Here is a 27,898-nt window from a genome sequence, read left to right as displayed (position 1 = left end):
ATATCTCTTCTAATAAGCATGGTAGTATAAAAGTTTCTTAAATGTTAAAATAATAAGTGGACTAATAAAATATTAAAGTACATATATATAGTTAAACATTTAATGAAAAGTATTAGAAATATACCTCATATATAAGTTACATAAGATAGTGGTTGCCTCTGTATGGTTGAATAAATCATTCAACACCTTATTACTGACTTGATCGACAAACTTTGGATCTATATACATCTCCATACAAAAAGGGAGCATCACTCCTTCTTGCATCTTGGCATAAGTCCTAAGTAGTTGCCAGTTTTTGTAGGGTATGACTAAACACTAAGAGGCTTGATGATGAGGGGCTTTAGATGGATAGGCATGAGGGAGAGGCAGTGTCTTCTTGGGAAATGCGATGGACTCCTTGTAACCCTCCTCTATATCCACTCAATACAGGAGAAGATCATCAGAGCTACCACATCAACACATCAATTACAATAATCAAATCTCATTTGAAAAGCTCTAGCCAAAGACTTGTTTTGTAAAACCATTCAAATCACAAAGCAATCAGAGCAATACACAATGGAAAAGACTCATATACACTCATCTCAATCATTGCATGCATCTAAACTCACAATATCAAGTCAGAAAATGGTTCGTGTGCCATGGCGTGTAATACATGTGCCGTGGCGTGTTATATGTGGCACAAAGCCATATGCTGAACTTTTCTGTGTCATGCGCCATGACATGTGTCACCATGTGCCACGATACACCTGTCTAAATTTCTACTGCCATTTTGACAGCAAAAATGATGAACTTCCAACGTGCGCCATTTTCATATATGACATTTGATTGGAGTGATTCAAGTGCCCACACGAAGCTTAACTCATAAGCTAGCTAATGAGATAGGTTTGGACATGATCTAACAATCCGATTTAAATTTAGACACCTAGGTGTAAAAAATACTTTTCCTAAAAAATTTACGCACTCAAGCGCTCAAATTGATCCCTTTCTCTTACTAGACTACACAAGGCCTTGATTCAAGTCTAAAAGGACTAATTACACTTGATTGACCACAATATATCATAATCATGCTCATATTTCAAAACTTAACCCTTTCACGGCTAATTTCCTTACTCTCTAACTTTACACAAATTGCCATTTACTTGGCACCACATAGGCTACTTGGCCTTTTCTTAACATAATCAAATACATTCACATATATATTACAATCTTAGTCTTAGATTACTTATTTCATCATAATCTCTCACTTAGGCTTAAGATTCACTATCAATCACAACAATTTCAACATAAACACTCAAATCATAGTCCCTTGATTCATTTTATCACATAAACATACAATTGGGCTAAGATTCCACAAAATAACTAGTTAAGGCATACATGCAACCCTATGGCAACTCATTTACACATATATACACAAGTTTTATTGGTTCATTACACAAACTTTAGAGTCAACAAACTCTGGAGTCATACGACTTCAACAACTTAAGTCAATCAGACTCTCTTCCCTTGCCCTGATCACTGCCTAGTCCTGTAAATATGTAACCATGAGGGTGAGATAAAAAATCTCAATAATAGAATAACTTACTCTTATTAACTATCACATGCAATAATATGAAAGTAAAGCATAATATACCATCTAAATTTCATTAAAATAGCATTTGTATCACATATCTCATTTCCATTCATATTCATGTATCACATATCCATTCCTCACTTTTCACTACTTTCACATATCATTCCATAGCATCTTATAGCATGATCATTATCAACTGAACCTCTAAATTACCCTGACATGAGGCTCGCCTTAGACCAATGTACACTCTTATATGCCAATCTAAACACATTTGGTACATTTTAGTCATTTAGTCTATTTTCACTAAAAACTCATAATTACTACTTAGGGTTATATTCATCTGTGAACTCTTTTTCATTTATCCATTCTAGGTCCATTACTACTCGATTACTATCTTACATCACCTCAATGGATCTTGTCTTACTCAAACATGATTTCTACCCTAACTTTTCTCTCTCTACGGGCTAAATTTGAGCCTATAGGTTTAAAGATCTATTGTTCAGATTTAAACCAATCACAAAGCTCTAATTTAACTCCCGAGAAGCTTTTTATTACTATTAGGCAAGAATCAAACTCTTTAAATTCCACTAATTTAATTTTTCTATAACTCATTTTTTGAGAAATTTGTGTAGAATGGAAGGTAAGAGTTATACATATCTTACCTGATAAGTTATCGATTAGAAGCACCTTCCAATGACTTGGAATAACTTGCTCTAGCTTCTCAACCCTTCTTCTCTCATCCTCTCATGTGTTTCCAAAATTCACCCCTCTAAAATTTTTAAAATTTCATAACTTAAGAAGTAATTTTCTAGTCCATGTGCCACAGTGCATGTAGCATAAGTCGCAGCGCGTGGTACAGTGAGATTTGTTCTTACCACGTGCACTTACTTCAACCCGAAATACACTCTTTCCACCTGTACCTAGTCATACAACTTACCAATTAGTCAAACCATTAAGTAATCATCCAAATCTCTAATCTCATACTAATTACTACTTTACCCTTAGTTAATAACTAATTACAGGATTAAGAAATTTAGGATGTTACACTCCTTGGATTTGTTGGAGTTCTTCTTATCAATTCCCCTCTTCCACTTACTTGCCACAAGTATTTTCATAGCCTCTAGTGCTTTCTTTCCCCTTAGTTTATCAACAAGCTAGTTTTTTCAACATGTAGGTAGTTAGATATCAACTATAAATACATGTAGAAGGTGTTAAATTTCAATTTTAAGTTTAACTACTATACCTTTAGAGATGGCACGGAAATGTGAAAGAGATGAACTGGCCATGCAATAAAGCTAGGCAATGCATCTACTTCTATCCTTGCATTCATAGTGGGGTAGGGCATATCATAATTAGTGAAATGAAAGCAAGAGCTGGGTGGAAACAAAAGCATGAGTTCTGTATTGTTAGGATAGGCTAGCACCCAAGAGGGGGTGAATTAGGTGACAATTAAAACTTTTTGAAACTTGAAAAGAGTAAAGAGCTAAAGAGTGAAGGAAGAAGATGATACACTCAAGATTTATACTGGTTTAGCCACAAACTTGGCCTATGCCCAATCCTCAAGATTACACTTGAGATTTTAACTAAAAACACAAGCTTCAATGGGTACTTACCACCACAGTACAACTCTCAAGACTAACCTTGTCTTGATTCACTTAGACTATAATTCAGCAAGTTGTTATAACACTTAAAAAAATCCTTTTCAAGATTTCTGAGATGATAATAAAAGCCTTACAGAAAACTCTCTTAAAGAGTAGATGAAAGTACAAATGAAAGCTTATAAACTTTTGAGAGCTTTTCACAATTCCTTTCAAGAATAATGAATGAATACAATATGTAAAATCACAATTTGAAAGCTTTTTCAATGCACAAATGATAATATATTTGCTCAAAGATCATTGGTTCTTGTTCTAATTTAAAATAAATCACTTATATAGTTTTTGAAAGTTGATAGACCATTGAAACAGTAATTCTATTTATTAGTGTGTTTTCTTGTAAGTGACTATTATAATCACGTGTGATTTTGCATTAAGGAAGTTTCACAAAGATGAATGTGACAAATCATGCATGAACATCTTGTCCTCTCACACATGGTTTTGTACTTTTGAAAGATATTCAGTTTTGTGTGCTTAATCACATGTGGTACCTCATTGCTCTCTCACATGGTTTAGCACTCATGAATAATTATTCAGTTTTGTGTGCTTAATCACACATGGCACCTTATTGCTCTCTCATGTGGTTTTGCAATTATGAATATACTAACATAACAAAGTGCTAAAACTTGCAAGTGCACCACTTACTCTTACGTATGGTTTTGCACATCAAGAACTATCATCAGTTCTGTGTGACAAATCACATATGGAACCTTTACTTTCTCTTGCATGAAATGGCTAGTAGAATGCCAAGGCCATTCAAGATCAAAACTTGTATGGAACTAGAAACATATCACCTATAAAATTGCAAGTATTGATGTATAAACTTGTCTAATGCATATTCATGCATGGAACTCAGCACAGCTTAAGCAAGATTTTGCATAATCAAGATATATGAATTTATAAATCAATGATTATACATATGAATAATTTTAGCTTGGCTTGAGAGGTTTTAAGACTCAAAACAAAATAATGTGTGATTGTTTAGCAAGTGACAAATCACACATGGTACCATCAATTTCACGCATGGTTTTACACTTAGTTACATTTCAATAAACTCAAGTGCTTAAACTTGCATGAGTACTAAAGCCTTTCATGCATGGTTTTAAATATAGAGACAAAGCATAAAGCAACATACCACATAAGTACTTAATCACATGTGAAGCACTTCTTCACACTCACGTGATCTAGCAGTTAGTGTACTTAATATGCAAAAACTCATGAATGACCTGTAAAATCATGCATGATTCGGCCTCTCATTATGCAAACTTTTTCTATGAAAAACTATATGCAAGAGGGCTAAAGTTTGCAAGCTTTAACATACTTAGATGAGTCTTAATGCATCTAAAAGAAACATATGATGCATCTATTTAATGTTTAATAAAAGTGATTAAGCTATCTAAGTTTTCACATTGAATCTAAGAGAATTTAAAATTACTTATCCTAAACTTCTTCATCTTCTCTTGATTCTTCATGCTCTTGAGGTTTTGTCATCATCCATGATTCTTTATATTTGCACACATAACAAATACCTCTTTTCTTGATTTTGTAATTATCAAAACAAATGATCCAACATGCATCACATTCGTGTCATCTGTTGAAGCTTAGAAACATCCTAAGTTAAAAACATTTAAAATCCAATTGTAACGTGTGTAACCTTTGCTTTAATTATTCTACTTTCATTTACCTATAACAGTATAAAAAGGCCTTATTTTCAATGTAATGGAGTAATTTGATCAAAGAATAAATGAGAGTTCCTTTTTTCCATTCAGTTTCTAAACCAATTAGGATCCTCAACTATCTTCAAACAGACCTTCACTATCCTTTCAAGGATATGTTCATTGTGAAGCATAATTTTCCTAGCCACGTTGTACATGCATCCTGTTGTAACCACACGGCCATCATCTAACAAATAATCAACAAATTAAAAAGAGAGAAGTATTATGTAATATGAAAATAAAAGAGTATTGTGTGTAATTCTAATAAAATGAATAATAATACCTCAAGCAAGAGTTGATGTTAAAAATTATGCCCTAGGGCCAATCATTGTACTATAAACATTGTTATTTAATGAAATTTATTTTGTTATTATATTAATTGCATGTTCACTATGATAACTGTATCCTTTGATAAACTATAATGATTGTCCTTAATATCCTTGGTCGGTCATTTATGAAGGATCATAGATGAAACATGACTAGTATGATTTTGATTAATTATAGAGATATAAATTAAAGTCTAGACACTTGAAAGGGTGTAAGGTGATCTGTTATGAGAAAGCTGCATGGTACAAGTCATAAGCTTATCTCATATGTAACGACATTACTATAACCTAGTCAAAATTCAGGGATTCTTATATGATAACCATTGAACTTTAACCTAGTCAAAATTCACCTTTGATCGAGTGATCATAAAGGCTATGATTGAGTTTAATGATATTTATGTAGAGAAATATGAGTGGTCAAGATGGAATTTATCCCTTATATCAATTGAGAGACATTATTTGGCCCCTTAATGAGTAAGACTGAGAAAATATATAGCCACATTATAATAGAAAGGGTTTCTTTATTATTATGTCAGTCCACTCAGAGATCAAGAAAGTAATAGTCAGGTAAAGGAGAATGACAATTCTATATCTCATGCTTGACTAAAATATCGCGTGACTAAATAGATGTCATGTGATTATATGATAAGTTGCATCTGATAATCAATCCCCATATGAATTAGGTAGTTACAATGTATTGCTAGAGGTCACTTATTACTTGTGAGCTAAAAGCATAATTAGCCTATTTCCAACTTCATATGAGCCTACAGGGTCATACACAAAAATAACCTAACTCGAGCTATAATGTTTAAGTTTCTTGAATCTAGAATGTGTCTAGATTCAATGAATGTAATGATTTATCTAGGCTGAATGAATTTTATATGTGTGTTGTCACACTCAAAAAATGTGACGCGGACGGCATGCGAACGGAGGTTTCGGCCTTTGGGGAGGGAATTGTCTAGAATGGGGAGTCGCCACTAAGATTTTGAGGTAGATCTTGGGAAACCATTTAATGGAGAATAAGGATGGTCTGTAAAAATAGAAAATAGGTTCAGGAGTCGGTTGACTGTGGGAAAGGTGTTAGGCACCCTATAATACCTATTCGTCAGAACAATTACCTGAAGTTTGTTATGCTATATTAAAATGGTTTTAAAATTATTTTAATTATCCCTTTTATATTCATGTGTTTGATATAAAAATGATGATAATTGAGTGAGAAATATTTATTTATTTATGAGGGAGGACTTGACTCAGAATTAAACTGTGAGGCCTATGTACCCTATGATGAACATCAAAGTCCACGTAGTTTAGGCTTGAAAGTTATTGGTGAAAATTTTTACGGTAACATAATTATCCTAAATATCTGTGGAGATTTCAAAATCTCACACGATAAACGAATTAAATTTATTTAAATACATTTTTAATTTAACTAATTTAATATATAATTTATATATTTCTTTGAAAACTTGATCGTTATATCTGCAGAGTTTTATTGACTCATATGATAATACGATGATCTTAGAAGTCTATGAAAATTCAAAAATCCCACATGACTAAAAGATATAATTGGTAAATGTAATTACAATTTAAATACATTAATTTGGTTAATTAATTTTCTTAAATTGTGTATTATATGATTATTTACAAAAATCACTTATTTACTATAGAGATTGACAATCACTATATCTGCAAGGACTTATTATCCCACACGATAATGTGATTAATTTAAGTTTCTACGAAAATTCTTGAAATCTCACATGAGACTTAAATAAATTATTAATTTGAATTATAAAAAGAGAGTTAATTTTAATGGTGGGCCTTTGGAACCCATATAAATACGTACAAGATTGATCCTCATGCCTGTGAAATCTTATTAATTTATACAGTATGAAATCATTTTAATTAATTATGGAGACACACAATTTTCAGACCAACAATTTTATTTGAGACAATTAGAGCTATGTCTACTAAACACACAGTCACATTCATGTATACTTAAATTTTAATTGTTAAATGGCCTAGCAATCTTTGTAATTATAGCTTCAAGAAACAAACAAGTATAATTTAAAAAAATGCATTCTCCTTAAGTTACCAACAACATAAGCAACTGTAGCTAACATTGTTCAAATAGCATAAAGTGAAACTTCTAGGATTAATCACAAAGATTAATTCCTAAATGGTTGTAAAACAAGTACATACTTGATTTTTAAAGAGAATAAACTCAAATCACATTTTGCTATCTAAAGCCATGTATATGGTAATTAATGTGAAAGGTTCCATCATTTTTTCCACATAAGACTGTTGTTTCAAAAGGTATTTTCACAACATTCCATTTGTTAAATATACAAAGTCATGTGATCACAATTTTTTTAAAAACTCTTCAAGATAACCAAATCATAGAATAAGCACTTTAGCAATCTCAAATAACTAAGTCTTCCCTAGAGGAACCTCGTATCCAAGAATTCAATATGGTGCTTGATTTCCCATACCCTTTTTTTTGATATCTTAAGCACACCCACAATCCCGCACAACTCAAAATTAAAGCAACAATCAATCCAAAACTTTGATGAACATCAAACAAATGTTTTCAACCATTTAATCCATCCAAATTCATAACCGAAGAGAAAAGAAATGATTTTAAAAGCCAAGCCATACAAGAATAATATGTAACCTTTGTAGTGTTCATATGTAGCAACAAAACCTAGAGGTTTATAAAATGTAAGCTAAAATGAAATCAATTGTAAAATATTCCAGATCTGAAAGTAAATAGATTAGGAAACCTGTGTAGTACCTCTTCCATGTTTACTCTCTGAAAAATATGGGTCCTTTCTCCCTTGCTCTCAGCCTCTTTTTTTTTAAAACTCTTTCCCTCTAATCGCAGTCTCTTCTTCTCGGTTTTCTGCTTCTACTCTTGGTCTCTCCTTCTCAATTTTCTGCTCAACAGTTTTTTGCTCTCCTTCATCCTTGGTTTTTCTTCTATCTCTAGATCATTTTCTCTATTTTCAGAAAACAAAACTTGTCTTTCTCAGTCTCTTCGCAGTCTCTTTTCTTATTTATTCAGAAAACACTCTCTCTCGAACTATCGATCACCTCTTCCCTCCTCGACTTTCTGCTCTCCAACCTTATATAGAGAATAGAAGGGATGAATGATTACTCACCTACTCTGCTTTTTTCTTTTTCTTTCTCTTTCGCTGCATTTTCTGCATGTGTCGAAAGCTCCCTCGTCTCTAGCTTTGCCATATGACTGGTACTTTTCCTTTTTCTCTGCTTTGCATTCTATTTTTGATCTTTCTACCTCTGTGACTCTAGTTTCTATTTGCATGTTCTCCGTGCATGTGAGTCTAGTCTTTCTGGCATTCTCTCCTCTTCCTTTTTCTTATGTTTTGTGTTTACTTCTCTCTAGTCTGTGTTTCATGCGTGCTGTTATGGCTTTCTTTCTTTATGTCTTTTTCGTCTACTCCTTCTACTTTCTTTCTGTGCATTTTCTTCTTCTGCGTACATTGTCTTTGCTTCTCAATGTTTTCTGCATGTGTGCTCCTTCTGCTTTCTTTCTTTGCTACGTCTAACTTTCCTCTCTGGTGTTTGACCGCTGAAAGGAAATGCTTTTGGCTGTGGTATAGCCTTTTAAACTTGTTTTGTTTGAAATTTTATTTTGTTTGAAATCAGATTAAGAATATACATATATTTACATATTTATTATTATTATTTTTAAAAAAATTCAAGGAGAGAAAAATAGTTGGGTCTTAAAAGTCAATTCCCAATGTCTTTGGATGATTGAGATAATTTGAGGAGATTTTTAAAGATTTAAGCAAGATTATTATTATTTTTGTTAGATTATTGTTATTTTTATTTTATTTTTTGAAAATATAATCCTAAAAAAGGATTAAATTTTATTTTTTTATTTTTATATTTTTTGGTTATTTTTAATGAAGAAATAAGATCCTAACCCACAAAAGATTATCTAGATTAAAATAACACTAAACCTATTAATTAAAGATTTTTTTATTTTGAAAATATAATCCTAAAAGGATTAAATTTCATTTTTGTATTTTTATATTTTTTTATTAAAAAAATGTTCGAACAAAATACAGTATTCACAGTTGCCCCTCTTTACTTGTTTTCTATGTAAGTATATGAAAAAGTGTGTTTTTGAATTCTTACATAAGTGACAAGTAAAGATAGAACATGTATTTTGATTGGTCATGAAATACCTATGAAAAGACCTAATTGTCCCTGACACTACAAGATATGGTTAAATGAGAGACTATTAGATAACAAACATAGTAGAATGATTTCTTTTATTTTGATTTGATTTTTTTTAGCAATGTGATGCAAATAAAAGTGACCGAATAAAATAAACGGATGCAAGACTATTGGATAACAAACATAGTAAAATAATTTTTTTTTGTTTTATCAATGTAATGCAAATGAAAATAACCAAATAAAATAAAAGGATGCAAGACTATGAAATGGTTTTTTTTAGTAATGTGATGCAAATGAAAATGACTAAACAAAATAAGATAAAAAGAAAGATGTTGTAAGCAAATGATAATGATCCAAACAAAATATATGTTGAGTAGATGCCCCTCTTCATTTGATTTCTAAGTGAGAATTTCATGAGATGATATTCTTATCTTAGAAATGAATGAAGAAAGAAACATGTATTTTGTTTCGAGCGGCAAGACTCTTAGGTACCTACAACTAGACAAAAAACAAAACAAAACAAAACAAAAACAAAACAAAGGGTTTAAAATGAAATGTGATTTAGGAAATAAATAAAATAAAACCTCAATGGAGATGAATTGCTTATATTCCAAAGGGCCTAGTGGATTCTTGCCGTTACAAGGATTTAAAGAATTATGCTAGCCGGTACTGGCCTTTGAGGGTGCTTGTCATTACAGGGCCTTAAAGAATTATGCCAGATGGTACTAGGCTTTGAGGTGCCTGTCGTTATAGGGCTTTTAAAGAATTGTGCTAGCTGGCACTGGGCTTTAAGGTGCCTGCTGTTACAGAGCTTTTAAAGAATCGTGCCAACCAGTACTAGGTTTTGGGGTGCCTGCCATTACAAGGCTTTTAAAGAATCGTGCTAGCCAGTATTGGGCTTTGAGGGTGCCTACCATTACAGGGCTTTAAAAAGTTGTGCCAGCCGATACTGGGCTTTAGGGTGCCTGCTGTTACAGGGCTTTTAAAGAACTGTGCCAGTCAGTACTAGGCTTTGGGGTGCCTGCCGTTACAAGGCTTTTAAAGAATCGTGCCAGCTAGTACTGGGCTTTAGGGTGCCTGCCATTATAGGGCTTTTAAAGAATTGTGCCAGCCAATACTGGGCATTAGGGTGCTCGCAGTTACAGGGCTTTTAAAGAATTGTTTCAACCAGTACTGGGCTTTGGGATGCCTGGTGTTACAGGGCTTTTAAAGAATTGTGCCAGCTGATACTGTGCTTTGAGGGTTCCTGCTGTTATAAGGCTTTTAAGAAATTGTGCCAGTTGGTACTATGCTTTTGGGTGCCTGCCGTTACAGGGCTTTTAAAGAATTGTGCTAGCTAGTACTGGGCTTTGAGGGTGCCTATCGTTACAGGACTTTAAAGAATTGTGCCAGCTAGTACTGGGCTTTAAAGAATTGTGCTAGCCAGTACTGGGTTTTAGGGGTGCTTGCTGTTATAGGGCTTTAAAGAATCATGCCAGCTAGTACTAGGCTTTAAGGGTGTGAGAATAGGTTTTATCTCACATGAAAAATATGAGAAACTTACAAGTGAGGTTTGTTATTTCTTCTCTTACTTCCTCAGTTTTTTTTATATTATTTTTGCTTTGCCCCAATCCAAATGAGGCATATTTCTATGACAAGGAATGCAATGCAGTAATGCGCCATGCATGATTTTTTCATTTTTCTATCTGCCCTTAATTAAAATGGGGTCTAAGAATATGTACAATATACCATGGATGATTTGCAATGTAAAAAGTTTGAATCTTTGTTCATCTCAATTTATAAGACTTCTTTTTTTGTGATAAATGCAAAGGGTAAGACGTGCTTATTTTCCCCAATGCAAATGTATTGCAAAAACTTTTATTGGAAAATTTGATATTGAAAATTGTTTTAATATATATTCCTTTTTTTGAAAATTTTTGTGCATATCAAATAAATCGTTTCGAGCACTAGGTAATACCTCCAAGTCTATTATTTAACCTTTATTCATTAATAGGTATAGTATCACAATATGCCGTTGCCCCTCTTTAGAAAATTCAAATGACAAAATTCTCATCACTTGATCTTGCTTTCAAGTTAATGAGATCAACTTTTATGACTGAATACTAAAAGCACACATGCTCTCATTGTCACTTTACACCTACATGATGATCTTGATACCTCAAGGGCGAAAAGTAAGAATAAAGATACCAACACTCTACATCAAGTTTATGTATCAATAAATATTGTTCCTTGAATGTGCTCCTGCTATAATATATGAGATATGAATTCGAATATGATAACATAAAGAGAGAAGAAAGATCATCTCAAAGGAACAAGGGTGGAAAAATTCATTCTTTAATGAAAAAGTTCATAAAGAAATGGGAATACCTTGGTTCATGAGTACAAATGGCCTAAGCGCAAATGGGATATGTGAATCTACTTAATCACATCTCTCTCCTTTAACTTTTCAAAACCTCAACATGTGCTTCACTAAGCTATCATTGATATGCATGGTGTGAGAGATGATGGAGTCGACTTTCCCAAACATAGATACTTAACTTCGCATGCCTTCCTTTCTTCTCCTAAGACATCCTTTTGTCTTAGTGAACTCTTTTTCTTCTTATCATTACTTTGCTTGTTCTTTGCTCTAACTTTTGCTTAAGTTGCCTTTATAGGTGATAGGAAATTAGTCGCTTATCCTCAAAATTACACTAAAGCTAACCCTAATGCAATATAGGGCCAACCCTAGGTCATCTCCCAAGGAATGGTTTTAAGTCTAATTGAAAGTTATCTAGTGAAATAAATCAACCAAAGTTTGTAGGAATTTAGTTATCTAGCTAATTATCTAAACTAATTACCTAATATGCAAGTAATTAAAATGCTAGTGAAAGTGAGTGAAATGAACTTCCCTTTTTACAATAATGGAACCCTAGAGATTAGTTGATTTTGGACTCATTATCTTCTCATGATTAGGCTAAGTTTAGCTTCCCTTTCCTCTTGACTAAAGCTGTCATGACTTAAGAAAATTATCCTAAGCCAATTAACCTAATTAGCTAACCTCCCTAGGTCTTAGATTAAAGTCCCTAGTTCAATTAACCAATTGGTGAAGACATTAGCCAAGTGATTCATTCAAAATCCTCTCTCAACAGCCATGGTCAAACACATAAATTGAGCAACCACAAGATTATGTCAAGCTACTCAACAACACAAGCATTAACACCACAAGATTATGTAATATTAACACAAGAAATTCACTAATTGAAAAACACAAGATTATGTGCCAAACAAAGAGTGGCAAAATTCAGTCATGGCTGTCCAAGGAAGAAATTAAATGAAACAATCCTCTCTCTTTACATCAACATCAAATTCAAATTAGAATTTATAAGCTAAGATGATTAAACCCTAGATTAAGGAATCTAACCATCTAGTAAAAAGAGAAGAGGATAGGAAACAAAAGAACTTAGCCAATTTGAAGCTCAAGACTCATCCTCCATCTTCATCTCTCTAGGATTCCATAAAGAAACTTAGCCAATCTTCATCTTCAAGAACCCTAGTGATTGCTTGTGAAGGCCAAACTCCATAGCTCTTGAATGATGAAAATGAGCTTCAATCCTTGTGAAAATGGAAGGGATGGAACGAAAATGAAGAGAGGAGAAGAATGGTATGAGTTTTGTGGAGGTTTGGTGGCTGAAAAATGGAGGTTAGGGTGCTGGAAAATGAAGAACAAAAGACAGAAAATGAAGAACACTATGAACAAGAGAGAGAGAATGTGGAAGATGAATGAGATATGTGTTGGATCCCATTTGGGACTTAAAATGGCGTGCTCCTTGGTGTCTCCCATCAGCTGAAGCTTAATTAAAATAAGGAAAAAGAAATTAAAATGTAAATGGGAGCCTTGTCACACTTGCAAGGTGGCAACTTCCTATTGGTTTGTAGATGATTCCAATGTGTGCCTAATTTCCTATGTGTCATCCACATCATTTTAGCTGATCTAATCCCTCAAAATAATCATAATTCACGTGCAAACCATCAGCCATTGTCCTCAAGGAGTGTTGACCTCAATTGCCCAATTGATGCACAAGTCACATGCCACCTATGTCACATAAATCACATAATTCAATTAAATAGCATATGATATAATAAAATCTAATTCATGTCCAGAATTAAATTCATAATTAGAAGGGAGAATTTATTAAATTAACCAAGTTTCAGGCTGCACAAAATTATATAAAAATTTTCACACAAAGGCAAACCAAAAACTAGGACAAACTAAGACACTTAAGAAAGTGTTGACTTTTTTATTTAATTACTCCCAAACTAAAATGAATTTTAAAAATATAATTTCACCATTCATCAACTGGACATAAAATTCACTTTGTCAATTTTTCTTGTACATTTTCTCAAAATTTCATTTTTTGGACCAAAATACCCCTAGTGCACTGATCTTAGAAACTTAGGCAAAGTTCCAAATCTAATGCAATGTGTGCACTTGAAGGTGATAAATCATTAATAAAATGGTCCTAATTGACAAATAAAAGTGGGTAACAAATGTGTTCTATCAATTCCCCCACACTTAGCTTTTGCACTCCGGGCAAAATCAAGTGAAAAAGGTCCCAAAAGAAACTATAAGACAAAGAAATAAGAGAAAAACATTATTTCAAGTCACTAAAATACTAGCTCATGAACTTCTACAAATTATCAATCAATGTGGCAATAATTACGAAAGAATTATGCACATCACAAACAAACCCTTACCAAGAATCAATGTCAAAGAGTAAGCCTCTCTAGGTTAAGTGTTTACTCTCATCACTCAAAGTGTATAAGGTATTAAATTTCACTCAAAATTTCTTAGGACAAACCCTACTATGAATTTGTAACCCTTCTACATCTCCATCACTAAATAGCACTTACAATCAAGAATCAAATGGATTTTATTAAGTTGTGATATAGGTAATGAAAGGATGTCTAAGAAATGCATGTATATAAAAAAAATAGGGTTAGCATCAAAATAATGCTAAATAAGATATATCCCCTTAATATGCAAAGCATAACCTAACTCAATTGAGTGAACACCTTAACACAATGATGATGGAAAGAAATGATAAGAAATAATAAAACAAATGGAATGGATGAGCTAGGCAACTTTTTATTTTTATTTTTATTTTTTTTCTTTCTTTTCTTTTTTTTTCTTCTTTTTTTTTTCTTTTTCTAGCAACTTTATTTCTTTTCTTTTTGACTATATTTTTTTTTTCAAATCTATCTTTGTTGTTTTTTTTTGGTTGCCCCTAACTCTTTGAAAACAATGGAAGTAATGGATAGAGAAATGATAATAGGCATCCACTCATTTGATCTAGGACATGCAATGAATATTAAAAAGACATATAAAAGTGTAACATGCATTCCTTGGGGAAAAATAGGGTGAATATATTTTTTTTTTAAGAATCAAACCAAAGGCTCAAAGTGGCTAACAAAGGATAATAAATAATAATAGGTTGGCTATTTGGCTCTTGGCTATTTTTTATGAATGCCATCTCTCATCTCCTATCAAACAAGTGCAAGATATATGGTCTTAATTAAGAAGTGAAACAAATTCTAGAGGGTAACATCACTAAGGAATTAATCACACATGAGTGTTTAGCCTCTTCCATGAATGGGTAATATGCCACTCTAATCCATTAATTCAAGGTAAAAGAATGTTCACTTCACACCTATTCAATCCTAAAAATTACCACATCTCAAGAATCAAAATATCCATTCAAGAGCTAGGTAATTAAGTAACCTCAAACAAAACAAAACAAAGAAATTTTTTTTTGAATTTTTTTTTTACAAAACCAAAGAAAACCAAACAAACAAAACAAAATGTTTATTTCTCTCCCCCACACTTAAATCATGCATTGTCCTCAATGTATGTATAGACTAGTGATAAAATAAGGTGAGATCAATAATGAATGCATAACAAAAGTGTGGTGCAGATATTTTTTTTTTCAAACTAAAACACAAAACAAAGAAGTCAAATAAAGCAAATAAACTCTAATTTTCCTATTAGGTTCATCTCCCCCACACTTGAACTATACCTATCATTAAATATATCAATTAAAGGAAGGTAAAAGCTCAAGGTTAGAGAGATACAACCTTATCATGGTGGTTCAAAAACATGTTGAGAGAAGTCCTCCTCCTTTTGAAGTGATTTGGCATCTTTGTAGAGCTTGCATAGGTGACCATTGATTTGCATAGTGGAACCCGTGGCTTTATTCAAGAGTTGCAAAACCCCATAGGGAAACACCTTGGTCACTAGATATGGTCCCTCCCACTTAGACTTCAACTTGGCATGCTTATGAATAAACCTTGTTTGGAACAAGAGGACTTGATCTCCTTCTTGGAACTTTTTCCTCAAGATTAGCTTGTCATGAAGGATCCTTGTTTTCTCCTTATAGATTCTAGAAGACTCATAGGCATCCAACCTAAGCTCCTCAAGTTCTTGCATTTGAAGAAATCTCTCCTTAGCCGAAAGATGGAAATCCAAGTTTAGTTTCTTGATGGCCCAATAGGCCCTATGCTCTATCTCCACAGGGAGGTGGCAAGCCTTTCCATACACCAATCGAAAAGGAGACATGCCAATGGGAGTCTTATAAGCGGTCCGATAAGCCCACAAAGCATCCTCCAAGTGTAAAGACCAATCCTTCCTATTTGTGTTCACCACCTTGGTTAGGATTTTCTTGACTTCTCTATTTGATACTTCGGCTTGGCCATTAGTTTGGGGATGATATGGTGTAGAGATTTTGTGATGCACCCCATATTTAGCCAAGAGAGCCTTCATCATCTTATTGCAAAAGTGGGATCCTTGGTCACTTACCAAGGCCTTAGGAACTCCATACCTACAAAAAATATTAGATTTGAGAAACTTCAAAACAATCTTAGCATCACAAGTTCTAGTAGGAATGGCTTCAATCCACTTTGAAACATAATCAACACCAAGTAATATGTACTCAAAACTAAAGGATGGTGGAAAGGGACCCATGAAGTCAATGCCCCAAACATAAAAAATCTCACAAAATAAAATGGGTTGTTGAGGCATTTCATGTCTCTTACCCCAACTACTAACCTTTTGACATTTCAAGCATGCTTTACAAAATTCATAAGAGTCTTTAAATAGTAGGGTTAGAGTTTACCATAGTAGCTTTTAAATGAGGTAGTCTAGACAAATGATCCGCTACTTGATTGGTAGAACCACTCCTATCCCTTATCTCCACATCAAATTCTTGCATTAAGATCACCCATCGAATCAAGCGAGGCTTAGAATCTATCTTCTTAAACAAGTACCTCACAGCAGCATGGTCAGTGTACACAACAACTTTAGAGTTAAGAAGATATGATCTAAATTTATCAAGTGCAAAAACAATAGCAAACAACTCTTTCTCAGTTGTGGTGTAATTAACCTGAGCTGAATCTAGGGTCTTAGATGCATAAGCAATCACATATGATAACTTGCCCTCTCTTTGACCAAGCATAGCTCCCACAGCAAAATTAGAAGCATCACATGACAACTCAAAAGGTAAAGACCAATTTGGGGCTTTAAGAATGGGAGGGGAAATGAGCATGCTTTTCAAAGTGTCAAAACTCCTTTTGCAAGCATCATCAAAAACAAAATCAACATCTTTTTGTAAGAGTTTAGACATAGGCAAAGCAATTTCACTAAACCCCTTTATAAATCTCCTATAAAAGCCTGCATGTCCCAAAAATGATCTCAAATCTTTCAAACAAACAGGATATGGCAAAGAAGCAATCACATCTACTTTGGCCTTATCCACCTCTATGCCATTGGAAGAAATCAAATGGCCTAAAACAATTCCTTTATCTACCATGAAATGGCATTTTTCAAAGTTAAGCACAAGCTTTTTTCAATGCACCTACCAAGCACTTTATCTAAAGAATGCAAGCATGAATCAAAGGACTCACCATACACAGTAAAATCATCCATAAAGACTTCCATGCAATGTTCAATAAAATCACAAAATATGGACATCATGCATCTTTGAAAAGTACCAGTGCATTGCAAAGACCAAAAGGCATCCTCCTATAGGCAAATGTACCAAAAGGGCATGTAAAGGTAGTCTTATCTTGGTCACTAGGAGCTATAGGAATCTGAAAATACCCACTAAACCCATCTAGGAAGCAATAATGGGACTTGGAAGCCAATCTCTCAAGCATTTGATCAATAAAAGGCAAAGGAAAATGGTCCTTCCTAGTCACATTATTGAGCTTCCTATAGTCTATGCACACTCTCCAAGCATTTTGAACTCTAGTTGGAACAAGCTCTCCTTTCTCATTTTTTACCACAGTAATCCCCCCTTTCTTAGGTACAACTTGGGTTGGAGACACCCACTCACTGTCAGCTATAGGATAGATGATCCCAGCACTAAGTAGCTTAACAACCTCTTTCTTTACCACATCTAAAATCAATGGGTTAAGTCTCCTTTGTGGTTGCCTAATGGGCTTAGCATTTTCCTCAAGAAAAATTTTATGTGTGCACACAATAGGGTCAATACCAGGAATGTCAGCCAAAGTCCAACCAATAGCATGTATGTTCTTTCTCAACACATCAAGTAATGCATTTTCTTCCTCAAGAGATAAAGAGTTAGAAATTATTACCGGAAGCTTCTCATTCTCAATGAGATATGCATACTTGAGATTGGATGGTAAAGGCTTCAACTCTAAGGTAGGTGGCTCTACACAAGAGGGAATGAGCTTCTTCAAGTCTAATTTGGTGGAATATTCCATGGTACTATCTTGTCTTTTAGGCTTCTCACTTGTTTTTGATTTCTCCTCTTCTTTCTTTACAGCCTCCCCCTTTTCTTGCAACTTGTCCTCAAGTGCTTGGACTTGAGCCACGGCCTTGACATGTGAAAGTGTAGAATTTTCCTCCAATAGCTTGGGAATCCTAAGAACATCAAGCTCGAGTGGAGAAAAACTCATAGATTCGGCCTTAATGGCTTTAGTACCTACAACACAAGAAGATATACCCTTCTCAAGCATTTCAAGATCAAGCATAGGAGATATTTTAAACAAATCATGAGAAGAAGTAGTTGCATCATTCAAGCATGCATCAATCTCTAAACAAATAGGACAACTACATCCATCAATACATGTAGTAGTAACAAGAGACAAATCATCATCAACATGTGAGAAAGAATCAAGCATGTGAGACTCACAAGCATCATGAAGCAATAACTCAATGGAACTTACACCTAACAAAGAATAATCCTCAAAAGGATGTTTCATTGCTTCATATATATTAAAAATAACATGATCCTCTCCACATTTCAAAATCAAACTACCTTTTTCCATGTCAATCAATGTACGGGCAGTCCTCATAAATGGCCTTCCTAAAATCAAAATATCATCCCCACTCCCTTCTTTTGACATATCAAGCACATAGAAATCCACAGGAAATAATAGACCTTTAACACAAACCAACAAGTCTTCTACTACTCCATGTGGTCTTCTAACACTTCTATCCGCTAATTGGCATATCATAGGTGTCTTATGCATGCAATCAAGACTCAAGGCATGATAAATTGAAAGAGGCATAACATTAATGGCTGCACCTAAGTCTATCAATGCATGAGAAAAATGTGTGTTGCCAATCTTGCATGGAATTGTGAAGGAACCGGGGTCCTCACATTTTATAGGGAGTTGAGGCTTCATGATAGCACTCACAGATGAGGGTAATTGTACCCTTACATTAGGCCTAAATTTTCTTTTATTTGTACAACAATCTTTCAAAAATTTGGCATACTTAGGAAAGTTCTTAACTATATCCATCAAGGGTACATTAACATGAATCTTGTGGAAGAAATCATATACCTCTTGATCAAATTGTCCCTTTACTTGCTTAGGGACTACTTGTGCTTGTGGAAAAGAAGCTTCTTCATAATCTCTTGACTTTGCTTTCCTTCTTCCTTCCTTGAACTCTCCTTTCTTGTTTCACTTTGCTCGGCCTCTCCCTCTTTTTCCTTACTAAACAACTCGGCCATAGTCCCCTTTTCCACCTTAGATGGTGGTTGCTCACATATGATCTCCTCAATGTTTTCATCCTCATCATCTCTATAAAAAGATGCATCATTAGGAGCAAAAGAAGAACTAGAAACATTAACATCAATTGAAGAATTTAAAGAGGGCTTCTCGGCCTTCCTTGTCTTTTTTCTTCTTGTACTCTTTCTCCCAACTCCTTGCCACTCCTCAATGTGATAGCATTAAGATTAGCTTTAGGATTAGCAACGGTGTTGGATGGTAATGTAGAGGCTTGAGCATTGGCTGCACTTAATTGGTTAGCAAGCATATTCATTTGAGAAGTAAGGGCATCAATTTTAGAGTTCATGTTCTCACACTTGTTACCCATACTCTCTACCTTGTTCCCTAAGCCATCATACATGTTTTTATACAAAGAGTTCATTTCAATCAACTGCTTACGTAACACATTCACATCATTAGAAGAGTTCGAATTAGAAGAACTCTCAATTGGAACAAGCCTCCTATCACTATAAGAATTAGAAGAAGGTGTAAGAGAATTACCACTTGGATTGTAGCTTTGAGAAGAGCTACCTTGAGACAAATGAGGTGGAGGGTCACAGCCAAAGGTGTTTTGATAGGATCCTCTTTATTGATTGTCTTGTAAAGCCACATTTGGATTTGAATAGGAGAAATTAGGATGGTCTCTCCATGAAGGGTTGTAAGTATTAGAATAAGCTCCTTAGCCTTGCCTCCCACCATAGGATTGTTTTCCATTGTAGATAGCATTTACTTGTTCAAACTTAATAGGACAATTGCTTTCTACATGCATAGGTGAGTCACAAAAAGTACAAGAATAAGGGACAAGTGCTTGAGAAGTACTTACATTGCTCACTTGAGATATTTGTGGAGCCAACATTCTCCCAATCTTGGCAGCTAGCAAGTCCACATATGAATCATTAAGAACTAAGGAACCTACCACATTCACATTTCTCTTTTCCCTTGTAGAGTATTAAGCACCAATTGAAGCCATCTTGTCAATTAGTTCCCAAGCCTTTAAGGAAGTGAGGTCAATCAAGCATCCACCTCTAGCGGCATCAATGTTAACTTTGTCTCTTAGAATCAAGCCCTCATAGAAATATTGGACTAAATTCTTACTAGAAATTTGATGGTGTGGGCATTTAGCCAAAAGGCCTTGGAATCTAGTCCAATACTCATAGAGACTCTCATCCTCTCCTTGTTGGACCCCATAGATTTGCTTTCTCAAATTGGTGACCTTGGAATTTGGAAAGAATTTATCTAAGAAGAGTCTTCTTAGCTCGACCCATGTGCTCACTTTCACATAAGAAGGGTAGTTGAAATACCACTCCTTTGCTAAACCTTCAAGAGAAAATACAAAAGCCTTAGCTTGAACATCATCAACATTTACATGCATAGGCTTCATAGTATCACAAACCAATAGGAAAGTATGCAAAAACCTATGACAATCCTCTCCTGGTAACCCATGAAATTTAGGCAATGCATTAATCAAGGAGGATTTAATTTCAAATTGAACATTAGTAGGAGGAACATATAAGCCATAAGGATTATCATGCCAATTAGGTTGAGTTAATTGCCTAATGCTCCTCTCCTCTCTAGGGTTATGCAAGCCTTCAAATTCATTATTAACATGGCCATCATCATACAAATTCTCATTCCCATTCCCATGGCCCTCATTATGCACATGCTCATGTCCTAAGATACCTTCCATTATTGAATTACAAACCAAATGAGAATCAAGAATAGGTTGTGATCTTCTCAATCTAGAAATAGTTCTTTCAATTTCTGGATCTAATTCAACAAAAGAGGTATGTTTTCTTCGGGTCATGCACTAATCAAGCTCAAAAAAATTAAGAACAAAGAACAAACTAAACTAAAATGCAAATCAACATGAAACAATTCAAAACACACAAAAACAAGAGAAATAATTTTTTTTTATTTTTTTTATTAAACTCAATAGCAACAAAATGAAAAAGAAAAAAAAATAACACCAAACAAGTAGAAAGAGAGTTAGAAATGCTCAATCAAGAAGCTTTGGCAATTCTGGAATTCACACAGTAGGCTCTCTGGAGACAGTGAACTTGTGAATTTTCTATCAGCAAATCCCATGATAAATTCCCCTGAAACTTTTACGAGAAACACAAGAGATATACAGGCAAATTATATAGAACTTTTAGATTAAAAATCCTTCCCAATCGTTCCCAGAATTTTTCACAAGTTGGTCCTCAGGTCTGGAGAAACAAGATTTCGTCCAGAAGACCTTCAGAGCTTCTAACAAACTTTCAAATAGGAAAATGGAAAAATTGAAGAAAATCCTAAACACAAGAAACAAAGATAAGACAGCGATAAGAAAAATGAAACTGGAATCAATCAATTTGAACGCACAAAGACGAAGATATGCTAACTCAAAGTTGAAACAGGGTTTTGGGAATCCTCTGTAATGGCTCCCTGGACCTTGTTAGATTGTAAAATTTCCACAGGACACTTCCCACGTCCAAAATTGACCAACCCAATTTTAAAGTGAAGCTAGGATATAGAGCTTTCAATGAAATAAATTCCACGTTCAAATTCCCTCAGACTCATTCCCAGTTAATTTTTCAATTTCAGACAGAGACACTAGAAACAGAGTATTTTCAGCTCTACACCAAACCAACGAAAATTGCACTAAATTTTTTTTTTCTTTTTCGAAACAGAATAAAAACACTCAAAACACACAAAAAACACTAAACAAGACATAAAAAACAAATTTTTATAATTTTTCAAAAGATTTTTCAGGAACACTAAAAATTTAAATTAAGTACTAAACAACCTTAGAATTAAACTTAAACCATTCCCCGGCAACGGCGCCAAAATTTTGATAGGAAATTAGTCGCTTATCCTCAAAATTACACTAAAGCTAACCCTAATGCAATATAGGGCCAACCCTAGGTCATCTCCCAAGGAATGGTTTTAAGTCTAATTGAAAGTTATCTAGTGAAATAAATCAACCAAAGTTTGGGGAGGTGGCATTTCTTGAATTTCCCTCACCTTATTTAGATCTACTTCTATCCCTTTACGACTTACAATGAACCCTAATAACTTCTCAAAAAGAGCTCTAAAGATGCATTTATTAGGATTCAATCTTAGCCGGTATTTGCGTAATCTCACAAATAGCTTTCTAAGGACTTCAACATGACTCTCATTTTTTATGCATCAAGTCATGGAATAGTGCTAACATAGCTCGTTGGTAAGTTGCCCCAGTATTTTTCAAACTAAAAGGCATCACCTAATAACAATAAGTTCCTCATTGGGTTGTAAAGGTTATTTTCTCTTTATCTCCCTCACGCATAAGGATTTGATTGTACTCTGAATAACCATCCATAAAGGAATAATAATGGCTTCGAGCAATATTATCAACCAATACATCAATATGGGGTGGTGGAAAATCATCTTTTGGGCTTCCATTATTTAAATTACGATAATCAACACACATTCAAATTCGACCATCTTTTTTAGGAACAGGAACAATATTTGCCACCTATTATGGGTAGGTTACTACCTCTAAGAATCCTGCTTCTGACTGCTTTATTACTTCTTCTTTTATTTATAAGGATACCCCCATATTCATTCTCCTTAACTTTTATTTCTTAGGCTCAACCTTGGGAAGCAATGGTATTTTATGAGAAGCAATGCTTGGGTCTAGCCCAAGCATATCTTTATAAGACCATGCAAACACATCTATATATTCTTTGAACAACTCAATTATTTGTTCCCTATCAAGATTATCTACTATTTTGAGCATCTTTTGATCCTCCTCAATTCCCATATTAATCATCTCAATTACATCTTCATGTGGGCATATTCCCTTATCACTCAATTCAAGCATCTTAGAAAAAGTTTGGATTACATCTTCATCATCAGACTCAGAATCATACATATACTTGGTAACGAGTGAATTATCTTTATAGGGTTCATTAATCTCTAAATGAGAGATGGAATTAGAAGAAACAAAATCCCTGGATTATAGAAATGAATATGGAATGAAATAAAAATAAGGAAAAGAAAAGAAAAGGGGAAAATATGAATTGAAGTAGAGAGGGTGGAATAAAGAGATAGACATGAATGCAACTGATATTCATTTTCATAAATTAAGTGCATTAAAAGTTTGCATTAGATACCCATGATCTTTGACCTAAACTTGGGCTCAAAAAGTAGATAACAAAATAGGAACAACATAATTGAAACAATTACTCTAAGCTAATGACATCATTGGCCTCTTCAAACTCTCAATTCACCAGAACTCTATTGGAATCATCGATTGCAATTGAGGTACTTGTTCTACATGCTACATCTTTATTGGAAGAGATCATTAAGACAATTAGTTCATATATCACCTCGGATAGGCCTAGGAAGGTTTTTTTGATGTGTGGAATCTCCAATTTACTGGCCTTTTTGCCTCTTGCCAAACTTGCTTTTTCCTTCATTTGATCTTCTAAGGTAGGCTCATACCCTAACCCTTGACGATTACAGTTGTCTAAGACCTTAATTGGACATGTAATTCCTTGTAGATGAGAGCCTAAACCTATCCCTGGTATAAACCCACTCTGTATTTCAGTCATAGAACTAGGTCTTTCCCATTTCAACACCGCATCTACTTTATGTGGATCTATCACAATCCCTTCCAGCAACACAACATGTCCTAAAAATCGAACCTCTCGTAGCTAGAACTCACACTTGCTAAGCTTGGCATAGAGCTTGTTGTCCTTCAAAATTTGTAGCACAATCCTCAAATGCTTCGCGTGCTGCTCCTTATTTTTAGAATATATCAAAATGTCATCAATGAATACCACTACAAACTGATCCAGGTAAGGCCTAAATATACAGTTTATATAGTCCATGAAAATCGTAGGTGCATTTGTTAACCCAAATGGCATGAATAGGAACTCATAATGCCCATATATGGTACAAAAAGCCGTCTTAGGCATGTCCTCCAAGCGCACTCTTAATTGATGATATCCTGACCTTAGGTCAATTTTTGAGAAAATCAAAGCTCCCACCGATTGATCTGACAAATCATCAATCCTTGGTAAAGGATATTTGTTCTTCACCGTCACCTTATTCAACTGTCTATAATCAATACAGAGCCATAAGCTACCGTCCTTCTTCTTAACAAATAGCACAGGTGATCCCTAACGTGACACACTGGGTCTAATAAATTCCTTTTTAAGTAACTCCTCTATCTGCTTCTTCAACTCAGCTAACTCCATTGGTGACATCTAGTATGGTGCCTTTAAGATTGGTTCAGTTCCTGGCACTAAGTCTATGGTGAATTCCACTTCCCTTTCTGGAAGCAAACCGGACATATCATTCGCAAATACCTCAAGGAATTCATTCACTACCCCAAACTTATCAATACTTCTATCATAGACCCCATGCATTGAGAAGAAAATCATATAAGCCATATACCCTTATTGCATCAATCTCTCTACTTGTACCACTGATAAGAACTTAGACTCACTAGGAATATTAGTCAGTGTAGTATGTACTAGTAATAAAACTATCTTCCTAGCACAGTCCAAGGTGGCATTATTTTCCATCAACCAATCCATACCGATAATCATGTCCAAACCCTTCATAGAAATCTGGATAAAATTTAGAGTGGTCAAGGATTTTCAAACCTCACTTTTACATTCAAACATGCTTTACTAGTCATATCAAATGACCCAGATAGCGTAGACACTTTAATCACATAAGGCAATTCATGCAAAGGAAGTCCCAACCTCTCTACACATTCATATGAAATAAATGAATGTGTAGCACTGAAATCAAACAATGCTTCAATTTTCTGCTCGCAGATAGAAATAATACCTTTTATCAAATTCAGCGACGTTCTTACCTCCTCCTAAGATAGTGCGTAGACTCATCCTGGAATGGTAGATCTCTGCTCTGCCATCTCCACTCTTCCCTCGGGGCATTGTCTTGCTTGATGTCTAGGTTTCCCACATTTAAAACATGCCCAGCACCTCCCAGGATGTGACCGCCCACAGTTAGCACACGGTGGTGGTCGAGCTGTACTTAAGGTCAGGGAAGGCATATTAAAAGCCTATTGGGATAGTTGTGGAACACCAGAACTCCTAAATCCACCCCTCTAAAATGTTCCCTAAGTTTGTGATCCTCTAACAAAGCTCTTCTTGCCCGATGTTGCAGAACTACTCGGGCCATAACCTGTCTTCTTAGAGACTCTACCCAAAGGGTCTTGGGAAGACGAGAACCTCCCATGACTATCTCGTCTCTTTTCTACTTCTACTTCTTGACCCCTTCTTGCTGCAATTTAGAGCCAATTACACATGTCAACGTATGTGGTTACTCCTAGCAGAGCAATCTGCTGTCTATATTCAGGCCTCATCTTTTCTAAAAGTCTTTTGGCCTTCCACTCGCTATCATTGGTTTCATTCAGATAAGTAGAAAATTTTGATAGCTGATTGAACTTCTGAATGAACGCTTCCTCGTCAAGATCTCAGTGCCAAAATGCATGGAACTTAGCCTCTTTCTCATCTTTAAATGCTGGAGGAAAATGATGATCAAAGAACATTTCCTTGAATTGTTACCATGTAAGCTGACGTCCATCCACTGGTCTTGCAGAATTCCACTAGTGTTTAACATCTTTAACAAGATATACTATGGCTATAATCACCTTCTCTTCCGTAGAGCACAATACTACTTGAAAGATGGTTTCAACTCTCTCTATCCATTTCTCTGCTTCTCCTTCCTTCATAGTTCTATAAAAGGTTCGAGGGTTAGACTGAGAGAAAGCCCTCCATGCTCGATCAATAGCCATCCCTTGAACATCTCCATCTACTCTTATCCTAGACGATCCAAGTCTACTATCGAAACCATAAGATGGTTCCAATATGCTCTCATGAGCTTTCTCTTATCTCCTTTGTTCCTCCTCATGACCTTTATTCCGGAGCAGAATATCGTGGTCTTGAATAGTTCTCTAGATGTTCATCATCATATCCCGCAATTCTTCAAGAATTGCATCATTACACTGGGGCCTTTGTTGTTGTTCTACTTGTATCTCTAGTTATACCTATAGTATAAGCCCATCATTCTTCGATAAATTACCGGCATTTCGGATGCTTCTTCTAACCATTTTTCTCCCCTCCTAAGGAAGAAACCAAGTAGAAAAGGAAAATTAGTGGGAAGTAAAGGAAGTGAGATAAAGGGAAAGAGTTGTGTACATAAAGTTGCCAACTAATGAGAATGAATGCAATAGACACATCACTACAACCAGATCTTATAACCCGAGAAACTGATACCAAACTGTAATGTCCACCTTGACATTACCAAAATTTACCACACAATCACAACCAACAATCATAATTAAGAGCAAGGATTTGCTCCTAATCTCACATTTTATATATAAGGGTTAAAACTAATAATCTTTTAAAAATAATTGAGGAATATATGGGATCCCATAAAAACCCTTTAAATTGATATTTTAAGCTCAAACTTAATGTTTTAAATAGGCATTAGAAGTATGGAAAAGTTTTAGGAAGTAAACCACTTCAAAATAGGGCCAAAAATGTCATTTTTGAGTGTTTTGGTCTATGCGTCGTGGCTCGTGATTCGTGTGCTGTGGCATGTGGCACAAAATGCCAAATTTTCTCACTGTATGGTACGCTACGGCTTGCACGAAATGCACTACGGTGCACCTATCCATGACAACAATGCTGTCATGACAGCTTTTCTAGATGAACTTCGAACGTGCACCATTTTCACATTCGATGTTCAATTGGAGTGATTCAAGTGCCCATGTGAAGCTTATTCAATAAGCTAACTAATGGTATAAGTTTCATTTTGATCCAAAACCGTATGAAAATTTTAGAAACTCAGATGCAAAAGTTAATTTTTTAAAGAAATTTTCAACCATCCAAGTAGCCAAAACTCATAACTAATACTATTAATCCATTATGAGGCTTGAACCAAGTCCAATGGACCAAAATATACTTGAGTGACCAATCAAACACACAAAAACATACCAAACACAAAATTTAGTCACTCAATAGCCATTTTGACCAATATTGCCAAAATACCAAATCAACATCATATATGCTATTTGGCCTCTATTGCCACATAATACACTATAAATATATTGTCACCAGATAGATGAAACATTCCTTATACTTGTATTAGCTTTTTAGCCCATCACTACAAAAATTACCACATATTCACCTCATATACAATATTAAGTTAAAATACACAACAATATAGTATGAAACAAGTGCAACCAATTAAAAAAATATGCATTCCTAGTTGGCAACATATAATATCGTATAACAAGGTTATGTACACGACTCAAACCGAAATTAGGCTTTATAATTAGAATGTAGCAAGTATGCTAGCCCTTACCCGATTCCCTCC

The 27,898-nt window shown here is 34.7% G+C and overlaps 1 protein-coding gene and 1 non-coding gene across 3 annotated transcripts; one reads left to right on the top strand and one right to left on the bottom strand.

The window, feature by feature from the left end:
- Positions 1-12,906: 12,906 nt before the first annotated feature.
- LOC129299564 (uncharacterized) lies at positions 12,907-18,592 on the bottom strand. Of its 2 annotated transcripts, none has more exons than XM_054938042.1 (2): positions 18,098-18,592; positions 12,907-13,541 (listed from the first exon to the last, which is right to left on the bottom strand). In XM_054938042.1, exons 1-2 carry the CDS (start codon positions 18,494-18,496, stop codon positions 13,491-13,493), a joined length of 450 nt encoding a protein of 149 aa, XP_054794017.1. In that variant the 5' UTR covers positions 18,497-18,592; the 3' UTR covers positions 12,907-13,490. The 2 variants fall into 2 exon arrangements, with proteins under 2 accessions (XP_054794017.1, XP_054794023.1); XM_054938048.1 differs by lacking the exon at positions 12,907-13,541 and adding an exon at positions 16,185-16,323.
- Positions 18,593-20,619: 2,027 nt separating this feature from the next.
- Positions 20,620-20,726, top strand: LOC129304300 (small nucleolar RNA R71). The gene has a single exon (XR_008591666.1). It is a non-coding gene; the product is annotated as a small nucleolar RNA R71 (small nucleolar RNA).
- Positions 20,727-27,898: the final 7,172 nt, after the last annotated feature.

This window comes from Prosopis cineraria, unplaced genomic scaffold (assembly GCF_029017545.1).
Source record: "Prosopis cineraria cultivar Desert tree isolate PC_DT_omini unplaced genomic scaffold, ASM2901754v1 PC2, whole genome shotgun sequence".
NCBI classification, from domain to species: domain Eukaryota; kingdom Viridiplantae; phylum Streptophyta; class Magnoliopsida; order Fabales; family Fabaceae; genus Prosopis; species Prosopis cineraria.
This window is presented reverse-complemented; position numbering and strand designations above follow the sequence as displayed.